The sequence below is a fragment of the Pseudophryne corroboree genome, chromosome 10 (assembly GCF_028390025.1).
Source record: "Pseudophryne corroboree isolate aPseCor3 chromosome 10, aPseCor3.hap2, whole genome shotgun sequence".
NCBI classification, from domain to species: Eukaryota; Metazoa; Chordata; class Amphibia; order Anura; family Myobatrachidae; genus Pseudophryne; species Pseudophryne corroboree.
Genome location: NC_086453.1, coordinates 362324223 through 362336432, shown reverse-complemented (window position 1 = coordinate 362336432; position 12210 = coordinate 362324223). Strand labels below are relative to the sequence as shown.

Genomic DNA, 12210 nt, shown 5'->3' with positions numbered 1-12210 from the left:
CTACTACATGGGCTGTTATGTGTATAAGCAGTGCTACTACATGGGCTGTTATGTGTATAAGCGATGCTACTACAGGGGCTATTATGTGTATAAGCAGTGCTACCACAGGGGCTGTTATGTGTATAAGCGATGCTACTACAGGGGCTATTATGTGTATAAGTGGTGCTACTACAGGGGCTATTATGTGTATAAGCTGCACTACTACAGGGGCTATTATGTGTATAAGCAGTGCTACTACAAGGGCTATTATGTGTATAAGCAGTGTTACTACAGGGGCTATTATGTGTATAAGCAGTGCTACTACAGGGGCTATTATGTGTATAAGCGGTGCTACTACAGGGGCTATTATGTGTATAAGTGGTGCTACTACAGGGGCTATTATGTGTATAAGCAGTGCTACTACAGGTGCTATTATGTGCATAAGCAGTGCTTCTACAGGGGCTATTATGTGTATAAGTGGTGCTACTACAGGGGCTATTATGTGTATAAGCTGCACTACTACAGGGGCTATTATGTGTATAAGCAGTGCTACTACAGGGGCTATTATGTGTATAAGCAGTGCTACTACAGGGGCTATTATGTGTATAAGCGGTGCTACTACAGGGGCTATTATGTGTATAAGCTCCACTACTACACGGGCTATTATGTGTATAAGTGGCACTATTACAGGGGCTATTATGTGTATAAACAGCACTTCTATGCGCGGGGTAATGTGAATAAGATTGTGCTTCTGTGTGGCGTAATTTCAAATAGGAGTATTATTGTGTGGCACCGCTGCTTCCTTGTGAGACCTTATGGGAGGGTGCAAATTTCTAGTTTGCAGGGGTTCACGCGAACACCCTAGCACTGGCCCTGCTCAGAAGTGTCCATAATGCAGCGGTTCAAGTGAGCGGGTATGCATGGGTATGGCGTACCCTTAAAAATTTAGCCGTTGGTACGCCATACCCACCACTGCCAGGTTGCCGCTCCCTCCATTGCTGCTGCTTACCGCGCCGCTGCTGCTTGAGGGGATTAGAGCGCAGAGTGCGCCTCTTCTGTCTCTCAGTGTCTACCTTCGATTTTGCGCCGGCCCGTGAGCCAATTCGAGCTTGCGAACCAGCAGCCAAGGTTCTTGATTGGCTGCCGGACCGTAATCTTTGATTGACACCCACACCACCACCGGAGACTGAGGGGCAGGAGAGGTGCACATTGCACTCTCCTCCCCTCACACACAGGAACAGGACAGCAGCAGCGTGGGGGCATTTCTGTATTTGGCACTGGGGGCATAGCTGGCACTGGGGACATATATGTATCTGGCACTGGGGGCATGTCTGGCACTGTGGAGGCATTTCTGTTTCTGGTACTGTGGGGCAATGTATATCTGGCACTCTGGGGGCAATGTGTATCTGGCATTGTGGGGCAATGTGTATCTGTCACTGTGGGGCAATGTGTATCTGGCACTGTGGGGCAATGTGTATCTGGCACTGTGGGGCAATGTGTATCTGTCACTGTGGGGCAATGTGTATCTGTCACTGTGGGGCAATGTGTATCTGTCACTGTGGGGCAATGTGTATCTGGCACTGTGGGGCAATGTGTATTTGTCACTGTGGGGCAATGTGTATATGGCACTGCGGGGCAATGTGTATCTGTCACTGTGGGGCAATGTGTATCTGGCACTGTGGGGCAATGTGTATCTGGCACTGTGGGGCAATGTAAATCTGGCACTGTGGGGCAATATATATCTGGCACTGTGGGGCAATATATATATGGCACTATTGGGGTCATATGTGTATCTGCCCCCCATATGTGCATCATGCCCCCATTTTCATTGGCCACACCCCATGTGGCATTTGACCACACCCATTTTTTGGGGGTGCGCGTGCCTTAGGCACGTGCACACAGTACCTGTAAGACATTTTTTCTACTTGCACCACTGCCATAATGTGCCATAGTGTAGCCTCTTAGGAAATATGCACACTTAGATATCACTTCCGGGATCATTTGTCTGAACTGGCCAACACATTTTAACCCTGTATTTAGGGTCTTTTTCAAAGCAAAAAAGAAAAAAAGATTCCCTTTGCACTAATACAATCAATTTGAGGCAACAGGACATGAACGTACTCAATACATCAAATACTTTGATACTTTTAATATTTATAAAATCAATCACATAAAGAAAAAGGATAATAATAATAATAATAATAACATCCCATCAAAATTAATATGCACATATATAAAATCCCCAATAATATAAAATGAATAGTAGTTAAGCATAAGAGGACGCACTTCCTGTTACACAGGGATTTCCAGAAGTGATGCCGCGGGGTGCCGGAGATGTGGTCACAGCAATAACATTAGGATTAGACATGTATGAGGAACACCCCCCGGACCAGATTCAACATAGACATCTTGGATTGGTTAGGGAGGAGAGGTCAATAGATGAGAAGCTAGGGTTGGTTACAGCCACCTTTATAAGGAGTTAGGGGAGAGAGATTATTATTCATTGCCTTGAAAAAGACCCTAAGTACAGGGTTGAAACGCGTTGGTCAGTTCAGACAAAGGATCCCGGAAGTGCTGTGGAGACGTGAAGGACAGGACTCGTGCCAGGAATTTGTCTCAGATTTCCAACCTGGGTGGTCCGATTTGGTGATATTAATAAGAATTCTTACTGAGAACTGTTTACCACTGGTTCTCATTTATTTCTAGTAATTGTACAGTTCATTCACATTTCTACAGAACTCGGGATAAAGTTGTTTTATGTTATATATCCCTGTATTTTATTTTAGTGTGTGATTAAAAGTGATTTTGCCACACATGGGCCAAAATGTACTAATATTCGTGTTTTAGCCGTTTTTAAGGGTGTTTGAACTCGAATGGTATCGGGTGCATTTTACTGCAACTTTTTGAATCCTGATACGGTCATTTACTAAGCTGCCGAGATTTCCTCATTCGTCTTTTCCGATGTCGATGTGATTCGTGATGTCAGGCAGTGTTTTACGGGAGTGATGACTAAGACACTGCCTGACAAAACACAAGGAATCCCGGCCGGATCTGTGAGATCCGTGCAGGGCTTCATTTTGTACCTTAAAAAAAAAGAGTTTAAAGAGTTAAAAAACAGAAAAAAATTGCGTGGGGTCCCCCCTCCTAAGCACAACCAGCCTCGGGCTCTTTGAGCCGGTCCTGGTTGAAAAAATATGGGGGAAAAATTGAAAGGGGTTCCCCCATATTTTAACAACCAGCACTGGGCTCTGCGCCTGGTCCTGTTGCCAAAAATACGGGGGACAAAAAACGTAGGGGTCCCCCGTATTTTTGAAACCAGCACCGGGCTCCACTAGTCAGAGAAATAATGCCACAGCCGGGGGACACTATTATATAGGTCCCTGCGGCCCTGGCATTAAATCACTAACTAGTCACCCCTGGCCGGGGTACCCTGGAGGAGTGGGAACCCCTTAAATCAAGGGGTCCCCCCCTCTAGCCACCCAAGGGCCAGGGGTGAAGCCCGAGGCTGTCCCCCCCATCCAAGGGCTGCGGATGGGGGGCTGATAGCCTTGTGAAAAAAAATTGAATATTGTTTTTAGTAGCAGTACTACAAGTCCCAGCAAGCCTCCCCCGCAAGCTGGTACTTGGAGAACCACAAGTACCAGCATGCGGTGGAAAACCGGGCCCGCTGGTACCTGTAGTACTACAACTAAAAAAATACCCCCCAAAAAACAGGACACAAACCGTGAAAGTATAATTTTATTACATACATGCACACCTCCATACATACATACTTACCTATGTTCCCACGAGGCTCGGTCCTCTTCTCCATGTAGAATCCTTGGGGTACCTGTGAAAAAAATTATACTCACATAATCCAGTGTAGAATCAGACTTTTGTATAATCAGTGGCAAACGCAGGATTTGCATGGGGGGGTTTCCAGAACTGGGCGGAGCCAATCACGGGGGTGGGGACTGAGGTGACCCAGTATATGCTGGGTCCGTAAAACTAGTGTGTCTGTGTGTGTGTGTGTATATATATATATATATATATATATATATATATCTACACATATATATATTTATATATATACACATACACACACACATACACATATACATAGCATATTAAACATGCATACATATATATATATATGTGTACACACACATACAGTACACATATATATACACATGTATGTATATATATATATATTGTGTGTGTGTGTGTGTGTGTTTATATGTATGTATTTATATACATGTGTATATATGTATGCACATGGATATATATGTACTATAATTAAAATAAAGTAAACTTTTATTGCACTTACAAGTGCCACCAGGAAGACAGCAGGCTGCAGAGGACGCTAGACAGCCATTAATAATACTCATGCAGCTATTAAAGAAAAAAACTTTTTTTTTTTTTTTTTTTTTTTTTTTAGTGGATGGGGGTTTCTGGGTACTCGGAAACCCCCCTGGGTGCGCCACTGTATAATCCACGTACTTTGCAAAATAATAAAACGGAAACCCGCCCACGCACTGTAAGGGGCCCCATGTTTACACATGGGACCCCTTTCCCTGACTGCCAGGACCCCCCCTGACTCCTGTCGTGGCACTCTCCTGATTGGCTGTGTGCTCCTGTAGTGTCTGTGAGGCAGCACACGGCAGAGATACAATGTAGCGCCTATGCGCTCCATTGTAGTCAATGGTGGGAACTTTGCGGTCAGCGGTGAGGTTACTTTCGGTCAACCGCTGACCGCAAAGTTCCCACTATTGGCTACAATGGAGCGCATAGGCGCTACATTGTATCTCTGCCGTGTGCTGCCTCACAGACACTACAGGAGCACACAGCCAATCAGGAGAGTGCCACGACGTGGCGCTCCCTGATTGGCTGAAGGGACCCTCTTTGACAGGAGTCAGGGGCAGTCCTGGCAGTCGGGGAAAGGGGTCCCATGTGTGAACATGGGGCCCCTTTCAGTGCGTGGTCGGGTTTCCGTTTTATTATTTTGCCGAGTACGTGGATTATACAAAGGTCTGATTCTACACTGGATTATGTGAGTATATTTTTTTTCACAGGTACCCCAAGGATTCTACATGGAGAAGAGGACCGAGCCTCATGAGAACATAGGTAAGTATGTATGTATGTATGTATGTACCGTATTTGCTGGCGTATAAGACGACTTTTTACCCCTGAAAAACATGCCTCCAAACGGGGGGTCGTCTTATACGCCGGGGGTCGTCTTATACGCCGGGCGGGAAGTCGCGCTGTGGGAAGTCGCGAAACAGGGGCGTGGCCTAGCATGAGGGGGCGTGGCCTCGAGGTCGGACCGCCGTTTTCAGCAATCCAGGGGGTTAAGAAGGTGATGTTGGCTGCCCACCCCACTTCCCCCGTGAAGTGCCTCTATCTGTACGGTGAGTGTACGGCTGCCGGCGGGTGAAGCTGTGTGAAGTCCGGCTCCTACACAGGGACAGGAGCCAGGTGCTGCACGTATTGTTACAGTGCAGCACCCGGCTCATGTCACTGAGCAGGAGCCGACATTCAGCAGTGACAGGCGGTGCATAAGAAGGGGGGGGGGGGGACAGCGGCTTAGGCAGGGGGGACAGCGGCAGCACTGCAGGGAAGCTTTATGTGGTGGGTTAATACTGGTACTAATACTGGTACTACAGGTACCTTGGATTCATGGGCGGACTAGACAGCTGCTAGTGACAGGGAGACGGCAGGGACCAATCCAATCAGGCTTTGTATACAGCCAACAGCCAACCACAGTACTGCACCATTGTACAGTACAGTATAGCATAGCAAAATACAGTGTGTTGCCAGAGTTCCTCTGGGTTGTGGGCTGCCTGCCTGTGTTCCTGAGAAATCAAATCAAATCTGATGTTCTTTTACGTTTTATTTGGTGTGTGGAAGGTGTGCGGAAGAGGGGGTAGTCTTATATGGCGAGTACATAACAAACTCTATATTTTGAGTGGAAATGTTGGGGGGTCGTCTTATACGCCCAGTCGTCTTATACGCCGGCAAATACGGTATGTATGTATGGAGGTGTGCATGTGTGTAATAAAATTATACTTTCACGGTGTGTGTCCTGTTTTTTTGGGGGTATTTTTTTAGTAGTAGTACTACAGGTACCAGCGGGCCCGGTTTCCCACCGCATGCTGGTACTTGTGGTTCTCCAAGTACCAGCTTGCAGGGGAGGCTTGCTGGGACTTGTAGTACTGCTACTAAAAACAATATTCACATTTTTTTCACAAGGCTATCAGCCCCCCCATCCGCCGCCCGTGGATGGGGGGGGGGGGGGCAGCCTCAGGCTTCACCCCTGGCCCTTGGGTGGCTGGAGGGGGGACCCCTTGATTTAAGGGGTTCCCACTCCTCCAGGGTACCCCGGCCAGGGGTGACTAGTTGGGTATGTAATGCCAGGGCCGCAGGGACCAGTATAAATGTGTCCCCCGGCTGTGGCATTATGTACCTGGCTAGTGGAGCCCGGTGCTGGTTTCAAAAATACGGGGGACCCCTACGCTTTTTGTCCACCATATTTTTGGAACCAGGACCAGGCGCAGAGCCCGGTGCTGGTTGATTAAATATGGGGGAACCCCTGTCATTTTTTTCACCATATTTTTTCAACCAGGACCGGCTCAAAGAGCCCGAGGCTGGTTGTGCTTAGGAGGGGGGACCCCATGCAATTTTTTTTTCCAGTTTCTACACTAAACAGACCCTTTCCCATAGATAACCATGCACAGATCTCACTGATCCGTGCATGGTTATCCAAACTCGACTGGAAAAAACAGGTCTATTTTTTTGCTGCTTTTTTTAACGAATCGAAAAAAAACAGACCCGCACTTCAGCACTCAGAAACTAACACCCAAATACGAATGAATAGTGAATGCCCGTATTCTATGAAAAAACAGCCGCGTTTGACCGATGGGCTATTCATGCGTATTTCTGAACGTTGTCATTCAAACCATTCGGAATAGTGCAAACACTGCCGAGATTGGTGCTTAGTGAATTCCCGGATTGGCACTTAGAAAAAAAAACACAAATAGGACAAACTCGGATTTTTAGTAAATACTGACCCTGGTGTATATTTGTTCTCTCCCTATGTGCTGACTACATGGGATTAGAGCACTGTATACCGTGAGGAATTTCTACATCAATAGAAGGGATGTATCATTAAGGTTTTCTACTTATTTATTATTCTTTTGTATTATTGTATCCATGTACCATTTGTTGTTTGGTGTGGCACCCTGTGACACATATACCTTCTTGCTTGTTTTCGATTTGTTTTAAAGTGTACTGGAGAAACACTTTTTCCTAGTATTTACATTATTGGGCTGCCTGCTTTGCACAATTGTCTCTATATCACTTAAAGTTTTGTATACAAGCCTTCGATATCACTGATGCCTGATGTGCGTGAGTTACCAGTTCCCTCTGCTAGTGTCTATTACAATGCAATGCACCCAGCCCGTACCAGGAGACTGTGCTGATTAATATAATTTGTAACACTGTATATCTGAGTGCAAATGAGTCTGTATGTGAAGCACAACAGAACTTGGCATGGAAACAAAGTGTTGCCGCTGCATTGTAGCGCTTCAAAAACAGATTTAGAAACTCATTATCTGGGCACAGGCTTGTCCGAGGGTACTGGCAGAGACCTGGGCCAGCTGTTGAGAAGGATGAATGCTCCTGTCCATAGTGTATGCATAGTGTTCCTCATTCATTTTTATTAGAGGTTCATGGCCAAACCCCCAGGATTTGGCCACACCCCCTGTATCTTCCGGGCCCCACATATTTTTTGCCAGCCCTTCCTATCTCAGCTCTACTCTAGGTAAGAAAATTTTGAGCATTGTTTTTCATTCTTTTATAGGGACCACGCAGCTTAAGGGGGGCTAAAACTGTACATCGTGCACCTGTTTCTTTACTTCTTTACCAAACCCAGCAAACTCTCCTCCTAGGCCTTCTTTCCCACACCTACTATTTACCCCATCTGTGTCACCCTTGTCTATCTGCCCATCCCATTTAGAATGTAAGCTCTCATGAGCAGGGCCCTCTACCCTCATGTGATTTTCCTTCTTTTACTTCAACTATCTTCTACTCTGTACTCCCTGGTGATGGTACAGTCCCACATCCTGCTCTGGTAGCAACATGGTGGCCCTGTTCCTGCCACTGCCCTGACTTTGAGCTCTGAGGGGGGACCCAGATGGTGTAACCAGAAATTACATCCAACAAGGGAACCAGCTGATGAGTTACAGTAGCTTGCACATGGACTGGTGGCTACACATAGGTGAGGAGATCCTGTATCAGGTCTTGGGGTCTGGTGCTGAGCAGCTGGGGATCCTGTGACCCTGGGGTAAGTTCTGGGATTGTCATGGCTGCCAGGGATCCTCCCACCCTACTGTAAGACCTGGGGGTATCATCGCTGCCAGGGATCCTCCCATCACACAATCCCTCTTTTTGCAGTACATTCTGTCCTTTATAAAGTGTGGTAGGGATTGGGAGTTATATTAATTTTATGTCAGAAAGGGGAAGTGCCAAATTGCTGCCTTTTCCTGGGTGACAAAAATCCTAGTTTTGGCCCTGGTCAACCCGACCTACTTTTAAGTAAGATCTGGGATCGTCGTGGCTGCCAGAGATCCTCCCACCCTTTTGAAAGACCAGGGGGAATCATCACTGCGAGGGATCCTCCCACACTGCTGTAAGACCAGGGGGTATCATCGTTGTCAGGGATCCTCCCACCACACATTCCCTCTTTTTGCATTGTGCTCTGTCCTTTAGAAAGTGTGGTAGGGAGGGGGATGGATAATAATTTTATGTCAGAAAAGGTATGAGGGTGTCAAATTGCTGCCTTGCCCTGGGTGACAAAAATCCTAGTTTTGTTCCTGGTCAACCCCACCTTATTTTTAGTTGATCTTTTCTGAGGCCATTTCAAGTGCTCAATTCTAGTCCTTGTCATCTGACATTGTGATTACACAGGGTTCTTCAATCCTCACTCAATACACTGTAACTACAGTATGTAAATGGGCAGATCTAATGATGTAATACATACAGATGGAGCCTCAATCATCTATCCGTCTCTGGCGTTTGGCGTATTACATTACTGGCGAGTGTAATACTAGTGATCATCCACCAGATTTTGCTTTTAAAAATCACTGTTGCGCATGTATGAGGTGTCCAATAAAATACTATAGTGCAAGAATCACCATTGCACATGCGAGAGGTCTCCATTGAAATACACTATAGCGCAAGAACTACTTTACTGTACAGTACTGTATGTTACATAGACATGTCAGTGGACAGATATAATGATGTGATGCATATTCCTAACACTCAATGGCAATCAGTATGTACTGTACACAGTCATGTTCCGTCATCATAGAAAGAGTCATAGACATTGCATTTAGCAAATTAAAAAAGTAATTCTTCACTTTAACAAATTCATAGAAATATATAATTTTAGACCCATCATAAAGTATCATTATTACAAGTTATTTATATAGTCCAAGCATTTTATACAGCGCTGTACAAAGAATATATTTGTCATGCACATCAGTCCCTGCTCCATTAGAGAATACAGTCTAAATTCCCCAACACACAATCATGTACACATGCAATCACTCACAGTAGGGGTAAGTTGGTCAGTATAGTATACATACTGTCAGTATAACATACATACCCTCACTGAATACATGGTGTAAACATTCCATTGGAAATTTAATGATATCTTCTCCAAAGACCATGTCTGGTTTGTTAGAGAAATATGTTTCCAGATGTTCTCTAGAATCAATGCCGTGTACAAAATAAAATTTATGGGCGCTGGAATCCATCTTGTATTACTGTGTCACAGTCTGTCTGATGCTCACGTTTATTAATTTACTGGCTCAGGAATTCTGTTTATATTCACTAGGATCCAGTTATGTATATTCATCAGTAACCAGGATATCCGTGTTATCACATGATGGGGTATCAGCCTCAGGAGATGTCATGGGAATGCAGGTGACAGTGTGATCATCTCCTAAAGCAGAATAAATCATCATACTAATTATTTTTCAATTTATATTTAAATCTTGTAAAATATTTAAGCAATTTAATTTAAATATTTCTAGTGCAAAATCATACTGTATACAGATAATGGGCCTGTCATTGTGGAATCAAAATTCAAAGCCATAGTCATGTGTTTAAAAAATAGTTTGAACAGTGAAAGTAGAATACTAATAATAGATATATGCCAATCAGGATATAATTGTGAGAAAGAGTGGGAACAGGTGGGAAATGCAAAAAGAAGAAAAAGAGAAGTAAGATAAAAAAGAAAGAAATTATAGAAAAGAAAAAACAAAAAGAGTAAGGGCATATTCAAATAATATAATAAAAAAAACCCATAAGAGATCACTGTGAACTTCTCCACTTGTTACAGTAGTTATCAATAAACCTTCATTTTGTTTCTCAGCATTCTTTTTTTATAAGTGAAGATAAGTGAGTACTCTGATGTTTTGGTAACCATGTATTGGGCTTTTTTGATCAGTATATTATGGTACCCCCTCTTGTATAATATCTTGCTTTTCATTTTAAAGGTGAGATCATTGGAGCAATTTCTCCATAATCTTATAAACTCACCCTTCATGACATTTTGTGTTGGTGGTGGAAAGTGATGTCTTTTGTAGTGTAGAAGGCTGTTGTTGCAGTTGGCTTCCTGTTTGGTAAAAAAAGGGATTGCCCTCTTCATAAATATTAAGTAAAATGTCTAGAAAATGAATGGCATAGATGAATTTCCTGTTGCGCTTCATCATGAAGTCATGGAATTTCTGTTCTGTTCCATTCCAAATCATTAAAATGTCATTTATGTAATGTATCCACATTGGTATAAGTGTGGTAAATTCATCACTGTCATCAATGAAGACATAAACATGTTCCTACCACCATATGAACATATTTGCATAAGTGGGTGAGCATGCAATGCCCTAGTTTGGAGGAAAAAAATTGTTATTGAAAACAAAATAATTCCTGTTTACTATGAATTCCATTAAATCCAGAATTAAATTATTGAAGTCCGATGTCTTTTCTCTATCCTGAAAATAATTGATGGCTTCCATTCCCTGTAGATGATTGCTGATGGTGTAGAGGGATTTGATGTCTATACTGGCTAGCATGAGTTCATTGTTCAGTATGGGTTTTTTTTATCCTCTTTAGAAAGTCTGCAGTATCCTGGGCATAAATGGTAAGGTGGTTACATGATGCCTTAAATGTGTATCCACAAGGATGCTCACCTGTTTTGAGAGTCCCTGTATGCCAGACACAATTGTCCTACCCGGTGGGCCAGTGAGATATTTATACATCTTTAGCAGGAGGTAAAACGTGGGTATCTTGGGGTGGGCTACATGGAGAAATACATTTTCAGGTTTGTTATAATGCCGACTGCTTTGGTCTTATTGATGATCTGATAATAAAGGATGGAGAAATTCTCAGTGGTGTTAAAGGTAATGTGTCGGTAACACAGTTTGTCCTCTAATTGATGTTAGGCTTCCTTGAGATATAGTTCTGTGGGCCATAATACAACTATAGATGTGCAGCGGGCATTTTTTGTGTTTTGTGTTTTGGTTTTGGATTCGGTTCCGCGGTCGTGTTTTGTATTCGGACACATTTTGGCAAAACCTCCCTTAAGATTTTTTGTAGGATTCGGGTGCGTTTTTGATTCGGGTGTTTTTTTTAAAAAAACCCTCAAAAACAGCTTCAATCATAGAATTTGGAGGTAATTTTGATCCTATAATATTATTAACCTCAATAACCATATTTTCCACTCATTTCCAGTCTATTCTGAACACCCCACACCTCACAATATTGTTTTTAGGCCAAAATGTTGCACAAGGTCACTGGATGACTATGCTAAGCGACCCAAGAGGTCAGCACAAACACCTGGCCCATCTAGGAGTGGCACTGCAGTGGCAGACAGGAGGGCAGATATAAAAAAATGACCCCTAACAGCACATGATGCAAAGACGAAAAAAAGGTGCACCAAGGTTGCTGTAGGCCTAAGCTAAACGACACAACCACCTGACCCATCAAGTAGTCTCAAGCAGTGGCTGAATGTCAAGAGTGGGCCGCAATTGTTCGGTCCACTGACAGCATCTCCAGCATGCTCCAGTCACTTTAAAAAAATATATGCAATTGGTGGACTTATACGGCAGTACCCCAGGACTAATACAGCAGTACCCCTGGACTCATACGGCAGTGTCACACAGGATGGCACTTTTCAAAAACTAGGCTCCA

General features: G+C 44.0%; 1 protein-coding gene across 1 annotated transcript in view; it reads right to left on the bottom strand.

The window, feature by feature from the left end:
* The window catches only part of LOC134965665 (nicotinamide N-methyltransferase-like), a 55636-nt gene extending 45863 nt beyond the window's left edge, over positions 1-9773 (bottom strand). Inside the window, exon 1 of the mRNA XM_063941992.1 lies at positions 9623-9773. Within this exon, the coding sequence (XP_063798062.1) occupies positions 9623-9773 (151 nt within the window). The remainder of the gene's footprint in view (positions 1-9622) is intronic.
* Positions 9774-12210: the final 2437 nt, after the last annotated feature.